The sequence below is a fragment of the Vicia villosa genome, unplaced genomic scaffold (genome assembly GCF_029867415.1).
Source record: "Vicia villosa cultivar HV-30 ecotype Madison, WI unplaced genomic scaffold, Vvil1.0 ctg.000968F_1_1, whole genome shotgun sequence".
In the NCBI taxonomy this organism is placed as follows: domain Eukaryota; kingdom Viridiplantae; phylum Streptophyta; class Magnoliopsida; order Fabales; family Fabaceae; genus Vicia; species Vicia villosa.
The window spans coordinates 29,828-45,844 of NW_026705435.1; the positions used below are offsets into that span (position 1 = coordinate 29,828).

The following is a 16,017-nucleotide window of genomic DNA, read 5'->3' on the forward strand; positions in this document are numbered from 1 at the left end:
CTTATCCTTCTCCACCACAAAATATCCTATCTAATATCCTTAATCCTAATCAACACTCGGTGGCCACATCACCCGTGTTTTTTTATCCTTCACATGATTTCCCTATCTCTCCCTCAATCCAACCCGGCCCACTTCCACCAAATCTCGGCCCATTTTCTTCAATGCCACCCAACAACTTTCCTATGAACCTTGAGGACAAGGTTCTTAATGGGCCAATGAGTATTGTTAAGAAGATTAAAAGGCCCATTAGAGAAAAGAAAGAACCAGCTTTTCTTAAAGACTATTATCATTAACAAGGGGTGTCTTTAGTAATAGTTTTATATTTCATGTTTATTTACTATTGCTGGCCCATGGCCCTTTTAATATTAGGGGAAACCCTAACTATATATTGTATGCATCTTCCTCATTAATGTTATGAAAATTCTGAAGTGTTTTATTATTTCTTCCTTAGAAACTTAGATCTAGTATAGTTAGAGCAATTATCTATCACAACACTATCCCTTACATTTTCATGTGTACATTAAAAATTTATTTTGTTTCATCATCCCCCATATAACAAAATGTATCCCCTCCCCTTGTTTGTACGTTATTTCATTTTGATTCTCGTTTTAACTTAGTTTAGTTTAGCATAATCGAATAATACAACAACTAAAATCAATCTTTTTCCCAAAATAAAAACATTTGATCAACGTCAAGCCATGTTAAAAAAACAAACAAACACATGTATTTCTAGCTTAAAAACCTTGATCAACATCAATGGTGTTTTCCAAAACTAATAAGTTGATCGTTTTCGCATCCATTCACTTCATGAATAAAATCGATCCTTGCATCGCCATTTAAAAACCTTTACAATACCGTTTTACACTCAAATCATCTTCAATTCATAAATCAATCAAACACTAGATCACCACCAAGTTCTTTTCAAATTCATTTGATACTCGAGCCAATTTTCAATTTAACGCAAATAAATACTTCCATCTTAGAGGAAATGGCGAATGGATACACTTTCATCTTGTTCCCGAGTAAATGGATGCAAGGTGTATACTTTTTTGTTCAAATACTCGTCTCCACGTAAAATCAATTCAACTAATCAAGTTATCTTTTACGTCCAAGCAGTAGTCCTTTCTAAAACTTTTTTGCCCAAGCGCGAATTTTTCATCAACAAACCTTTCATTGCCCAACTACAACCCATTCTCAACCATTGAGCCTTTTTTCTCCCAAGTGCGACTAAACTCTTTTTCGCAATTAAAATCAATCAACACATTCATGATTTTCTACCATGAACTACAAAGATATGATTTTCCCATTGCTCTTGAGAATACGTAGGCACAAGATTCGGAAATCTTAGTGAGCACAATAATAAAAAAAAACCTAAAAAAACATTTCCTTCTTTCTTTCGCATAATAAGTAGAAGATCGCAAGTAAACATCACGCTAACATTCGTTCACAAGACTAACTAAATAGGTCCCGTTGAGTATAACGGATGTGAGGAGTGCTAATATGTTCCCCTTTCATAACCGACTCCCAAACCCTAATTTGGTAGCTATCATACCCCAAAATTTTCCCATCTCATTTCATCTTCGAGGGTTCAAGGTTCAATGGTTAAACTCAAGTCACTCTCTCCTAATCAAAGGGTTTTCAAATTAGTGTTTTGGATTTGCTAAGGAGAAAAGATGTATCAAGGGTCCCAATGGATTTCATATGGTTTATTAGGGTTCAAGGTATCTCCATGTCAAAAGTCAAGCTTCAATTCCAAGGATTGCTCATTCAATTGCTCAGGTAGTCAACAGTCGACTAGGTTGACCTAAAAGTCAACTATGGTCAAATCACAGTCAAAACTCCTGATTTTTTTGTTAACATCAACCTCTTGAAATATTATTCATCATTTGATCAAGGGTTGATCATGATTTATCAAGGGAAGCTTCAAAATCAACAAGATTCAAAGTTGCCAAATTAGGGTTTTATAGGAGAAAGTCAACTGTACTTTCACTGGCCATAACTTTCACATGGAGTATAAAAAATTTCCCAACCAAAGCCTATTTTTGAAGGAAATTGGATTCTCTACAACTTTGTCTCTCACAGGCCAAGGCTAGAAATGCTTCATTCAAGAGATATGGTCTAATACATTACAGGTCCTTCTAGAAGCTCGCCAAAAGCAGTTTTTTGTCAAAGGCCATATCATCTAGATAAAATCTCCAAATGGAAAAAATGTTCCAAAGTGGCTTGTAGAGGACATCTTGAGGTTTCCAAAAAGTCCTAGATCTCTTCCATATCTTAAAAATTAAGGGAGATATACCTTGTCAAAGTTGGTCAATTTTGGATGGAAAATGTGAAGCAAATAAGGTTCAAAATGGATTTTCTTGCAAATGGGCCTATCCTTTTATGACCCAATCTTGATACTCAAGTTATCTAAAGCATCAAATCCAATTCCCACGAATTATTGGAGAATGTTTGATTTTATTTGAATTTTTATCATTTAAAAAGGTGATTAAATTCAAATAAATCAAGTAATAGTCAAAGATTTGATTCTACAATTAGTTTCAATCGTCCAATATATCAATCATATGGATCAAAAAACGTGCAAAGGAGATTGGAAATAAGAGATGGATATTGGACTCAAAATGGAAAGATTCCATGCAAATTTCAATCAAAGATTTAAGCTACCAATCATTTGATTATTGCCATTCTAATTGACCTAATATAACCTACTATATAAGGGTAACAATAACACATAAAAAGGGGGACGAAAATTGGGCAAAGGAGCTAGGGTTTCCAAGTTCAAAATTACACATAAACTTGTAATTTTGAAATCCTAATGGGCAGACTTCTTCGGAGCCATTCAACCAGTAGATCTTGTTCTTGAGGTAAGGAAAGGTAAGAAGGATCCCTTGTACAGCCCCCATGCACACCACGTGACTGCATATACATTCATATTTTTAAAATTATGTTCATCATCGTTTTTAATTAACAGCTTGTTTCAATCAAAACTAACATCATTATTGTGTTCATATGGTATTTTAGAATTGGATTGACTATCCACTCGCGATTTTTGATGGTTGGACAAGCATTTGCCATTGTTAGGGCATAGAGGTCTCCCTTTTCGTTTTCATGGTTATAGCCGGTTTTGAGTCAAACAAATCACACCATTAGACTCACCATGTTTGAATTAGGAGATCTGGGTGATCTCTTTGTTAGAATAACATTGTTTTGTTTGAGTTTCGTTATGTGTTTATGTTATTGAAACATATTGAATCCGCGACTTTGAGGTTGATTTTATACATGATATAGCCTTTTTTTTTGCTTCAAATTAATGATGGTTGTGTTCATGGCATTTAGATCTACAATTTTGGTTTAAATTTCATTTGATTTCGTGGAGAACTGATGGAGTTATGGACATGTGAAGATGGGAGGGTGGAGCTGCGATTCATGGTGGTGGTTCAGATCCACTTTGTCTTCCCATGAAGAAGACTTCCTGCATGTCGTCGCGGGATTGGCCAGTCGGTAAACAAGGGATCCGGGCCCCACTTTGACTTTACTTTTTGACTAACAATTATTCACACGCTTTTCCTTATTTATTTTTATGTTTCATATATTAACAACTAAGTTTACACAACATAATGGGATAAGACTTCTACTTGCAAGCTACAAGGCCCAGGTTCGAACCTGGCTGAAGACAATATTTTTTTTACTTGCAAATTTCGCAGGTTCAATGCATGTGCCCCCCATACGGTTATCATGCACCCTCAATTGTTCACCATCAGATAGTGGTTAATGAAGATCCAAAGGCCCTGGAAGCGCAGGTGCATCATGGAGCCTCAGAGAGCCACCACACAGGATAACACGCCCAGGTTTTGTTTTTCTTTTTTATTTTTATATATTATTTACATAATTATACAATTAAACTTAATATTATATATATATATATATATATATAATTTGATTTAAAAATTAAATTGATAATAAAATTAATATTAGGATTTTATTTATCATTCGTTTTGATCGAATTAATCGGTCGCGATGGTTAATAATTAATTATTTAATTAATTAAATAATGTAATTTAAATAAGGTTTATTTGCTAAAGGGTTTTAACCGATTCTATTGGTTACGATGATTAGCAATCCTCATCAATTCGATTATTCGTTCTAATCAAACCTATTGATTATAATGATTAACGATGAATAATTTACTTCAAAATAATTTATATGAAACGATTAAAATAATTAAAATATATCAATTTGCTAACGGTGATAATCGAATCAATCGATTAGAATAATTAGCAATTTTTATTAAATCTGTTAATTATGGTGATTAAATCTATTAATCATCGCGATTAATAGAACATATTATAATCAGGGTTGTACGCCATTCAAAACTCATCTCTTTAAAACTACGGATTTTCAAAACTACGATAAGGTAATTCAAAGTACCTTGTAAACTGCGAATTTCAAAAACTACGATAAGGTAATTCAAAATACCTTCAAACAACTTCATACTAATTCTAAGGCGTACGACCTTGTCCCGAACTACGTAGACTCTGATCCTCCATAAGGAGGTACGTAGGCACTTGGATAACCAAGGCGAGTCCCCTTCCCCAAAATCTCACTTTTCACCATATTCATTTCCTTAGCTATAAACCCTAAACCTTAACATCTTTAGCCACAAACCTTGGCCTTAAACTTAAAACCTTAGGAAATAGTTAAGGGTGCCTAACACCTTCCCTTGACCTAATTATAATAACTTACCCAGACTCTCTAAGACTGCATAGGGTTTCCTATTCGCCCTGGTAGAATAGGTGGCGACTCTAAATCTTAATTTTTAGGGCAGGTTGCTACAGTAGCGATGACCACATCGTCGTTCTTTGAGGGTTTTATTGATATTTCCATTTTCTTTTGGAATAAATAAAGTTCGGTGGCGACTCTGTTGTATTTCGAGTGTGTGATACGCTTGGATATTTTTGCGCGGCGACACCCACTATATTTGTATCCATCCATTGGTACTCCAGCACATCCGAATGATCTCGAAGATCCATGTGGACTTTCACATCAGCATCGTTGGACTCACAACTGTAACATCCCGATTTTCTTAGTTATTTATTTAATTATTTTATTTGGTGTTTTTATTAATTATTTAGTTATTATTTTGGGTGATAATTATTTAAATGTGTATTGTTGTGTTAATTTGGCTAATTGAGTTATTATAATTATTGGCGGAATAATGAAATGATAGCTAATGGGCCTAATTAGTTGAGATAGAATAGGTAGCTAAGCTCATTAGAGAGAAAGGAGATAGTAAGAGTTGAATTAGGTCATTTCATAACATTAGCATTGGTAATAAGAGAAGAAAAGAGAAAGAGGGAGAAAAAGAAAATTGGGGTAATCTTGAAGAAGAAGGATTTTTATTTGAGGTAATGGGAGAATTTTCATTATCTTGAATGTATGAGTATGTAATGAGTAGTAGTATACTAGGTATTTCATTCTCTTTATTTCATAAATTTTCACATGTTAGGGCTTGTGTTGAATCATAGAATTTGTGGTAGTAATCATGCTTGATGATGGTTTTATGTGAATCCATGGTTAAAAACATGAATAGGAACTTTTAACATGTGATAGTTTTCTGTTTGAATGCATTTTGGTTGGGTCAAATCATATTAGATTTTATGTTGAAAGTGCTAAAATCGTAGCAGTATTTTTCCCATTCTGTTTTGCTTCGCTGGGCGAGAGCAAGGTTCCGCCGGGCAAATATGTCGTGTTTGGTAAAAATTATAATGTGCATAACTTTTGATCCGTAACTCCGTTTTATGTGTCGTTCGAAGCATTAGGAAGCTAATGTAATTGTCTATATGATATGATTGGATTGGTAAGCACTTAATGATTTAATTAAGATGTTGTTGTATGAATGACATATGATTATCGTTATGTGTATTTTGATTTGGTGAATTGTGTATAGCATTTGTTGGCATGTTATGTGATATGATATACATGATGTGTGTAAATATGTATATGTTATTTGGATGTGTTTGTTGATCATGATTACTTGATGCATTTTGTACAATTGGTGGATAATTTAATGTGTGGAATTATTATGGTATGCGGTATGTTAAGATTGTATGGATAATCTTAATTGCATATGTTTTGTGATAATTGTACATGCATTTATGGGTAGATTGTATCTCGGTTGGCTTTGATCCTTGTGTGGAAACATAAGTGGCTTTGTTCCTTTTGTGGATTCGGAAGCGGTGAACTATATGTTCATATTTTGAGGGCTTTGATCTTGTCCGGATCTGAAGCGTGACTCTGGTTTTTAATCGGGAGCGGTGAGCTTGATACTCACATAGTACCACATGTATAAGTCACATTAATTTGCATTTCGAGTCACATTGTTGATATGCGAATGTTTAAATTGATGTATTTGTTTGGTGTGGTAATTGTATTTGTGTTATGTGCAATACTTATGAAACTTGTTCAAATAATGAAGAGTGATGAATGATTATGCTATGGTATGTTATGTTCATTGTACATATATTATGTATTCATTATGATGTGAATTCACACCATTCTGTTTGAATGATGCTCATTGTGACATCGTGAGGTTCCGACGAGTAGCGTGCTTGCACGAGGATTTAGCCGATGAGTCTTTCAATTTTATCGCTTTGATTAGGTAGTGAGTCAAATGCTCTGATCATGTAATACTGGGGGGTTTGAACTCATGTTTTAATGCTTGGGTATTGTTATCTTTATGGTGTTTAACTTTATATTTTGGATACTTGAAGTTGAAGACTATGTTGCCTAGTTGTTGAATTCATATGACATGTATATATAAGAGTTGGTTATGTTATATGATTTGGTAGATGGATATAGTATGGGATATATTCGTTGAAATTACTTTAGATTTATTATTCCGCGTGCGATATGCATAATGTATGAAAGCATGAAATTTCAAATTGTATTGTAAGGTGATAGTGCGTGTTTGTATGTTTTATTTTAGGTTTTCATTGCGATGCAAACAACATGCGGCGCCCTTTTGTTTATGCATTTATTTTACTCTATGTATATTTATTTGAATATTTGAGGTTAGAAAAGGGGTGCTGCAACAACCATCTATCTTCACGTGAAGTTGAATGTAACCCTTAGCATGTTTTCTACTTTGCAAATTGGCTTGTATTTTCTCTTATGTTAAGACATAGAGGGGCATAGGGACCTCAATGATTGATGCCAAGAGAAAGGAGATGAGAATCAGAGGATTCCTCTATTATAGAGGCAGATGGAGTTTCAACTTTAGAATCGCTCATTAAGTCAACTGTATTATCACTCATCCCGACTAGAAAAACAAGAAATGCTAAAGATAAAAGCTTGAATTATGATGATATCTGGTTATGTGAAATTGATGAAGCAAGAGAAGAGGAAGAAATGAAAAAGCTTTGAGAAAAACATTAAAGATTGCTTTTAGTAATACTCTTGGTTGAGAAGAAATGACGATGCATTATAAGAAAGTGATTGTAAGTTTAAATATCAAGGGTTGCGAAAAGTTTCAAATACTCAATTCACCCCATTCATAAGCAGCGACAGCTGAAGGGTCTAGACCAACTAGAGAAAGAAGTCATAAGATCAACGATTAGATTTCTCCTCGTGGATACACGCCAACTCGAGTGCCCTATAAACTGTGTCTTACCCAGGCTTGTTACGTCGCTACACGTGCCAGAAAAAGGTTATGAAGTGTTTCAATGATGGGACAACATTTAATGCATTTGTTCTCCACTGATTTTTAAGTTGATTCTAAATGTTTTAGTTTCCTTTCACCTCTGACCACATCTTAGAGGCCGGTTAACATCACTTAAGGCTTCCTCGACACCTTCAATGTCTGACAAAGTTTTGGGGGCAACTGTTATGGACTTCCCAAAGGTCTAAATGGCTAATGCTCAATCCATCTCAAATCATCTCCATTTGCCTCAAGGTATAAATCAGTTCACAAGCAAAGAGCAATGTACAATCTCTGATCTCCACTTTTCACTACACTCATCTTGAATCTTAAATTGACTTGGGCGTTGAAATTTTAATCATGCAGGTCCACCTCGCACCACTGTAGAGGAGATTGAAGCCATTGTTCAAGATCATCACTTTTCCAACTGCATCTACTTCTGATTCTCGAACGGAACAGTAACAATTACCTCAAACAAAATATTTTCTTAAATTTTAAAATTAAAAGAGATGTGTGAATTTTTAAAAATAAATCATTCTACCACTGATCTTAAAATATGATGGAGTATTTAATAGATGCTCCTCCTCATGTAAATGCTCCTAATATGACATAATTATGACCTATATACCTATTGGAGAAGATTCAAAAAAGTGGTTTCTGATTAGATCGGGTGGTTATTCTTGTTCTCATCCCGAATAGGAAATGACTCCATTTTGCATTTGGCCTGATAATGTCTTGTGCAGCCGACCGATGGCTAGGTCGCTTTTTCCTCTTTGGTGGATTTAGCTGTTGCCGCTGTTGGAGTTGGTGTTGGAATATGACTGGTGTTGGTGCTTCTCAGATTTCTTTATTAATTTGTTGAGTTTTTGTCTTCGGCCTTTTGTTGAGTTTTTGTCTTCGGCCTTGTGGTTTGGTTAGACGTATGTTTTTGTTTTTTTTTTTCTCTTTTGATTAGTATTATTATAATATTAAACATACTCCTGATACTACATCTAACCAATTGTACTAGTATTTTGTTTGGTAATATAGTATAATCTGTCATTCAAATAGTTTATAGAGGTCACTGAAGAGAGACAGAAGTAGTGTAAATTCAAAGCCATCAAATATCGTTTTACAATACCTTATAGCTATGCGACATTTTATCACTTTTTCTATTCACAATGGAGTAGCTATTAAAAGGAGAACAAAAATCATGATTTACATGTACAAATCATAATTCACTATTCTTAATGGCACATGGATTAATTAACTGGTTTAAAACTACCCAATTAAAACTGCATGTTGGAAATTTAAGCGTGAATAGTAAAATGTCCTGCATTAGATGGAGATGATATATACAAAAATTCAGAGTCATATATATTCCCAATAATGGAAAAATATGGACCACTTTGCATATATGCAGTTAACCACAATAATCGTACGTCTAATAGCATGGGTCACCTTTCATATACAAATATATTTTTTTCATTATAACTAATGATTAATATTAGACAAAACCATGTTTAATTTGATCATTCCATTCCTTACAAGAAGAATCAGCCATTTTAACTTTTCTCTTTTTAAATAGCACTAAATTCAATTAGAAGAAATAAATACTAAATGAACAAAATCCAAGAATTTGTATATATATGTATAACGAATGAACCTGAAAAAATAGCAAGTTAAGCCATGGCTTTGCAGTACTCAAAACAGCTGCTGCTGCTGCTGCTGGTTGGTGTTGCTGTCTTTCATACAAAAGCAGCTAATCAACCGATGTCACGTCCAAACTGTCCAACAATGTGCGGCTCAGTCACCATTCCTTTTCCATTTGGAACCACCAAGGATTGTTCCCTAGACAACACATTTCTCATCAACTGCAACAAAACATTTTCAACTACATCAAATTCAACAGCACTTGTACCTTTCTTGCCAAACACTAAACAAAGGGTCCTAAATATCTCACTTGATGGTGAACTGCGCGTTGCATGGCCAGTAGCCAGCGATTGCTACACTAAAAACAGTACACTCGTGGACCAAACAATTCAGGATATCAAAATGACTTATTTTCCCGTCTCGCCAAGTCGAAACAAGTTGATAGCGGTTGGCTGTGACGCATTTGGAGTATTCTTTGCATTGGATTCTGGTGGAGAACATTACACCAGTGGATGTGTGGCTTTGTGTGACAGGCTTCATGATATTGGCGCCAATGAATCTTGTTCTGGCACTGGCTGTTGCGAGGTTTCAATACCCCACGGTCATGTGTTTAAGGATGTAGTCTATGCAACTCAAAGCATATTCCACAATCCGTCGTTAGTGCATAACTTCAATCCATGTGGTTATACGTTTTTGGTTGAAAATGGAGGATACAAGTTTGCAAACAAAGACCTCCTCAGGTTGGAGAAGAAGGAGTTTCCAGTGGTGTTGGATTGGGCAATAGGGAACCAAACGTGCCAGCAAGCTCAGAAGGATCTTTCAAGTTATGCATGTAAGGCTGACAAAAGTACATGTCACCATGCACAAACCTACAAATCCGGTTACCTTTGCAAATGCCTTAATGGATACCGGGGAAATCCTTACCTCAATCATGGTTGCCTAGGTATTATTCTCAAGTGACATATTATACTTACTTACCATCTGCTTGCTATCCTCCGTCTCAAATTACTTACACTTAAATTTGGTCTTTGTATTGTTTGGAATAAATTTCAGTTTTTCTGGCTAAATTGGATTTTTTTTTTTATTTATAGTTTTACATAGGAAGAACTATTGTTCTTTGTAAACTCCACTGCCTTGTGAAAACAGAAATTGAAACTGACAAATTGTTCTTTAGATGTTAATGAATGCATGGAATCCAATGATTGTGTTAAGGGAGCAAGATGCAAAAATCTTCATGGAAGCTATCAGTGTAAATGCCCAGCAGGATATGAGGGAGACGGGAAAAATAATGGAACAAGATGCAGTCTCAAATCAAGAAAAGAGCTCATGTTGATCATTGCATTGAGTGAGTACATTCTATTCTGGAATCATTCATAACAAGATAATGTCGACCATCTTTACGTTCACAATGAAAATTATTGAAACTTGAAATATATTTCATTTGCAATCAGCAATTTTAATCCATGTTATAAATTGTTGTTCTGAACTCAAAATCATTGCCAAGAAATTGAGTCCTTCAAGACCAGAACAGTGACATTTTGTAAGATTTTGACTAATGTTTTTGACAAAATGAAGTTGATTTGGAACATCAACAAGTTAGGCAAAGAGAGATTACAGCATCACGGTTCCAAATCAATGAGTAAGAGAAAATGATTATCTTTTCATTTGTTTATGTCAGGTGTCAGTGTAAGCGTTGTAGGACTACTAATGGGAAGCATTTATGCACATTGGGCATTGAAGAAAATAAAGCTCATCAAACTTAAAGAACAGTTTTTTCAACAAAACGGTGGCTTACTCTTACAACAACAGCTAGTGAAGCACGGAGGATCAGTAGAAGCAACTAAAGTCTTCACTGCTGAGGAGCTAAATAAAGCAACCAACAACTTCGATGAAGAAAATATCATAGGCCAAGGTGGTCAGGGAACAGTTTACAAGGGAGTTTTACAGGATAACAGAACCGTAGCAATAAAGAAGTCCAAAATCAATGATCCAAGCCAGGTTGAACCGTTCATCAATGAAGTGATCCTGCTTTCTCAAATCAACCATAGAAATGTGGTAAAACTCTTGGGCTGTTGCTTAGAGACAGAAGTTCCCTTGCTTGTTTATGAATTTGTTTCGAATGGTACTGTTTACGAGCATCTTCATGATCTAAGTCAATCCTTAAAGCTTACATGGAAAACAAGACTAAGAATAGCGAAAGAAACTGCTGGAGTCCTGGCATACTTGCATTCTGCTGCTTCAACACCAATCATACATAGAGATGTGAAATCTACAAATATACTCCTAGATGAGAATCTCACTGCAAAGGTTTCTGACTTTGGAGCTTCGAGGATAGTTCCTCTTGATAAAACTCAGATAACCACTCTAGTGCAGGGGACAATGGGGTATCTTGATCCAGAATACTTCCAAACAAGCCAGTTAACAGAGAAGAGTGATGTCTACAGCTTCGGGGTTGTCTTAGCAGAGCTGCTGACAGGAAAGAAAGCACTGTGTTTTGGCAGGCCAGAGGTAGGTAGAAACCTTGCACTGTACTTTGTTTCTTCAATGAAAGAAGGTTTGTTATTTCATATTCTGGACAAAAATATCGATGAGCCAAATGTTGAGCACCTTAAGGAAGTTGCCCTAATTGCAGAGAGGTGCTTAAGGGTGAAGAGTGAGGAAAGACCGACCATGAAAGAAGTGGCAATGGGACTAGAAGGAATATTGGTTATTGAAGAGCAGTGTTGGGGAAGTGACAATTTGCCTTCGGAAGAGACTGAAAACATGCTCAACGTAGCATCATCTGTTATCAATGTTGAAGATTGCGTTGGCGGAAGTGGAATTAATTCTTCGGACTCATATAGCATAAACCAGATTTCGATGTCAGTGATCGGTGGAAGATGATAAGTTTATTAGTTGATAGGCTATCATTTTTAAGTGACTGTCGTGAAGGATATCATCTTCTAAGCTAAATTAGGACTTATAAACTATTGCTATAGTAAAAGATAAAATAAAGTCAAACTATTTTCATAAGCTATCTTAGAGTTTAAGAAAATAAACCGAAAACAATAGGCATGTCATAAACGGAGTTATAATGTAATATTGATTTTGTTTGCAGGAGTTATAATGTAATAGTGATTTTGTTTCTCTTGAGTATTACATAAAATTCATTTACAATAGTGTGATATATCAATATTAATTTATATTTATATCATGCATTTCAAGTACTTCCCCATTATAACAAAACAAAACAAAGCAGCCAGAAAGTAGGAATGTTAGAGACTTAGATTAGGAAGTGGGCTTGATATGGAGAGTGTACAAAAGGAAAAAGGGAAAGAATGTCAAGGGGGCTGAGTTGGCACTAGGAGGAATGAAAAGCACTTGCAAGTTAGTTGATAAATAGTGGAGGAGGGAGAGAGAATGGGTAGGAAGAATTCTGTTATGAAAGCTCACACCTAGTTGAATGTGAAGGCTCAAATTCCCAGGAGAGTGAGAACTCTAAACCCTAAAAATTGTATGCACATGATTAGGGTGATCAAAACCAAACCAACCCAATAAAAAACTGCAAACCAAACCAAACCAAACCGAAACCGCAAAAAACCGCATTTGGTTCGGATTAGTTTGGGCCATCTTTTAACAAAACCGCACGGTTCGATTCGGTTTGCGGTTTGTATTTTGTAAACCGAACTAAACCGAATCAAACCGCATTATGTTACAACCTAATTTTTACTTAATTCACATCCAACCCAAACTTAAATCTATTATACCTTAACCTTATGATTACGAATAATTTTGTAATCATTTTCCCATCCTTACACATATGATTTTAGTCCCGATCTTCTCAAATCTCTAATAGCATTATCGCACCTTCTTTGCCACATACATTTTCCTTCTTTTTCTATAATCTCTACTCTCTTATATTCTTTCTTTTTCACCTTCTCATTTTTATGCAAATGTTACCTATTTCAATTTCATTTTTATCGCACATCTTCTTCTTTAATCTCTCAACTCTTTTGTTTTTTTCTTTTTCACCTTCACTAATCTCTCGTCTCTTCTACTTTTTTGTTTCATTATAATAATTTTTATATTGTTTTATACTATTATTTTATGTTTATTATTCCACTTTTGAGTAATTTAATTTTTACATATTAAATAGAAAGTTGTTGTCAAAATATGACGAGGTTTTTTGTTATCTGATAGTGTATGAATGTCTAAATACAAAGTTGTGTTGTCATCTATATGTATAGGTATGGTTCAATAAAATATTTGTAAATAACCAAACCAACCGAACCAAACCGCATTAGTTTGGTTTGGTTTGGTTCGGATTTTTTTTAAAAGCCAACCGAACCAAACCAAACCGCACGATTTTTTCTCTTGTGGTTCGGATGATTTTTTTCGTTTAAACCGCGTAAACCGCACCGCGAACACCCCTACATACAGATGATGAGGATGGCAAAAGACGTAGAAGATGAGTTGAAGGAGGAAGACGATGACGATATGAACGTCATTATGGAAAAAAATACGTGGGTAAGCGTGTGGGTCGTAGTGACTAAAATGGGCCTCTATTCAATACCCGTAGTGGATCTAACCCGACTCGAAAAGATCCCATTCGTTTTCAAACTCAGGTTGGTCCAACCCGACCCAGAAAACGGGCTCTATCGGGTCAAGCCCTAATCCTGCAACATCGTTGAGTTGGACAGGGAAAAAATGGAGAACGACCGTCACGGTGGGCCACCAGAACGATGAAAGAGAGTTCGAAGCTTACACAGTGAAGAGGTGGCGGAAATGAGAGCTAAAGGCCATACGTGTGCTACTTTTGGGTGATGGAGAGGTGTTGAACGAGGAAGGGGAGATTGTTACCTTGGAGGCGGAAGAATTTGAGGAGGAGGAGGAAGAAATCGAAGCAGAATGAAAGGTGAAAGGTGATTGGACTCCTAGGAAGCATGGGTGAGTTTCGCACTGTGAAAGGAGTTCGCAGATTCTTAGGTTTCACGGGGTACTACCGGAAATTTGTAAAAAACTATGGAAAAATCGCCAAACCTCTAACTGAATTGACAAAGAAAGACAATTTCTCATGGGGACAATCAGCTTCAGATGCCTTTAATCAATTGAAACAGATCATGACTACTTCTCCGGTGTTGGCTTTACCTAATTTTCCTTTGGCATTTGAAGTAAAGTGTGATGCTGCAGGAAGAGAAATTGGATCTGTCCTTAAGCAAAATAGACAGTCAATAGCTTTCTTTAGCAATAACCTGTCCTAATCTGTCTATGAAAAAGAATTGATGGCCTTAGTCCTTGCAATCCAATATTGGCGCCACTACTTATTAGGTAAACCGTTTATGGTTTACACCGACCATAAGAGTTTGAAACATTTTTTGCAGCAGGGAATTTCCTCTCCCCCGGTCAACAATGCTGGTTGGCCAAACTTCTTCGCTACCAATTTAAAGTGAAATATAAACCAGGGTTGGAAAATAAAGCTGCAGATGCTTTCAAGATGTTATGATGAAGTGGATTTGGCAACTCTAATATGTTATCCTAATTGGTTGGGCAGTAACAAATTCTTACAGGAAGTAAAACAAGATGCAGACATTCAGAGAACGCTGGCAGAATTGAAGCGAGATCCTGAGGCTAAAGCTGGATAGAATTGATTCTAGTAGAATTGAGTTTGGTAGAATTGATTCTAACAGAATTGAGTTTAGCATAATTGATTTATGTTTGGATACATTTTTGTAAAAGTGAGTTGAATAATAAATTACAGTGTAAAAATTATCCAGAATCAATTATGGAGGCAGAAGCTACAAATTCTAGCTTCAAGTAGAATCAATTCTGGAGACAGAATCAATTCTATTTTTGTCAAACCAAACATCTTAAAATTGTCCAGAATTGATTCTACACATCTAGAATTGCTTTTGGCCTTTTCAAAAGCCAAACCAAACATGCACATACTATTTTATCATGGTCGCTTGGTTCTACCTCGAACTTCTCCTTCTATTCCCTTGTTACTAAAGGAATTCCATGAAACCCCTATGGGAGTGCAAAAGATAGTTAGAGACCATGTGAGGTCTTGTGACATCTGTCAGAGAGAGAAGTATGCAGCAACTACTCCAAGAGGATTGTTACAACCTCTCCTAATTCCTAATGCGGAAGATCTTTCCTGAGACTTCATCACAGGACGTCCCAAGTCTAAGGGATATGAAGCAGTGCTGGTAGTGGTGGATAGACTGTCCAAATACAGTCATTTCTTTTTCAAATTTTCCATAATAGGTAGCTATTTCTATTGTTAGACAATTGATCTTGGCTACACTATGCAAGAAAGCAAAAGCTTTCAACTTTCAACTCAATTCAACACATCATACAAAATCCACGCGAAGAGATAATTTGAAAAAGTAAAGACAAAAAAAAGTGTTGTTGAAATAGAAGAGGAAGAAAAAAATAAAAGAAGTATAAACAATTGTTGTTGAGGAAAATGAAAGAGAAGAAAAATTAGTTGATAAAGGAGAAGACAATATACAAGTGATTTGTTTATTCTATTTGCACCCTGTTCAAAAAATTCTAGTGAAAGAGACATGGAAGCCATATTATGCATATCTCAACTACATAGAATTTCTTCCATTACCATGCATATCTGTTTGTATGATGTAATACTGTGTCAAAAGAGTTGGTCTAAAGGTCTGAGTTTTGAGGATGTGCTCCTCTCAAGATTTTAGATT

At 35.5% G+C, this 16,017-nt stretch overlaps 1 protein-coding gene across 1 annotated transcript; it reads left to right on the forward strand.

The window, feature by feature from the left end:
- Nucleotides 1–9,364: 9,364 nt before the first annotated feature.
- LOC131632591 (putative wall-associated receptor kinase-like 16) lies at nucleotides 9,365–12,438 on the forward strand. Its single transcript, XM_058903330.1, has 3 exons — nucleotides 9,365–10,271; nucleotides 10,503–10,673; nucleotides 11,007–12,438. Exons 1-3 carry the CDS (start codon nucleotides 9,365–9,367, stop codon nucleotides 12,209–12,211), a joined length of 2,283 nt encoding a protein of 760 aa, XP_058759313.1. The 3' UTR covers nucleotides 12,212–12,438.
- Nucleotides 12,439–16,017: the final 3,579 nt, after the last annotated feature.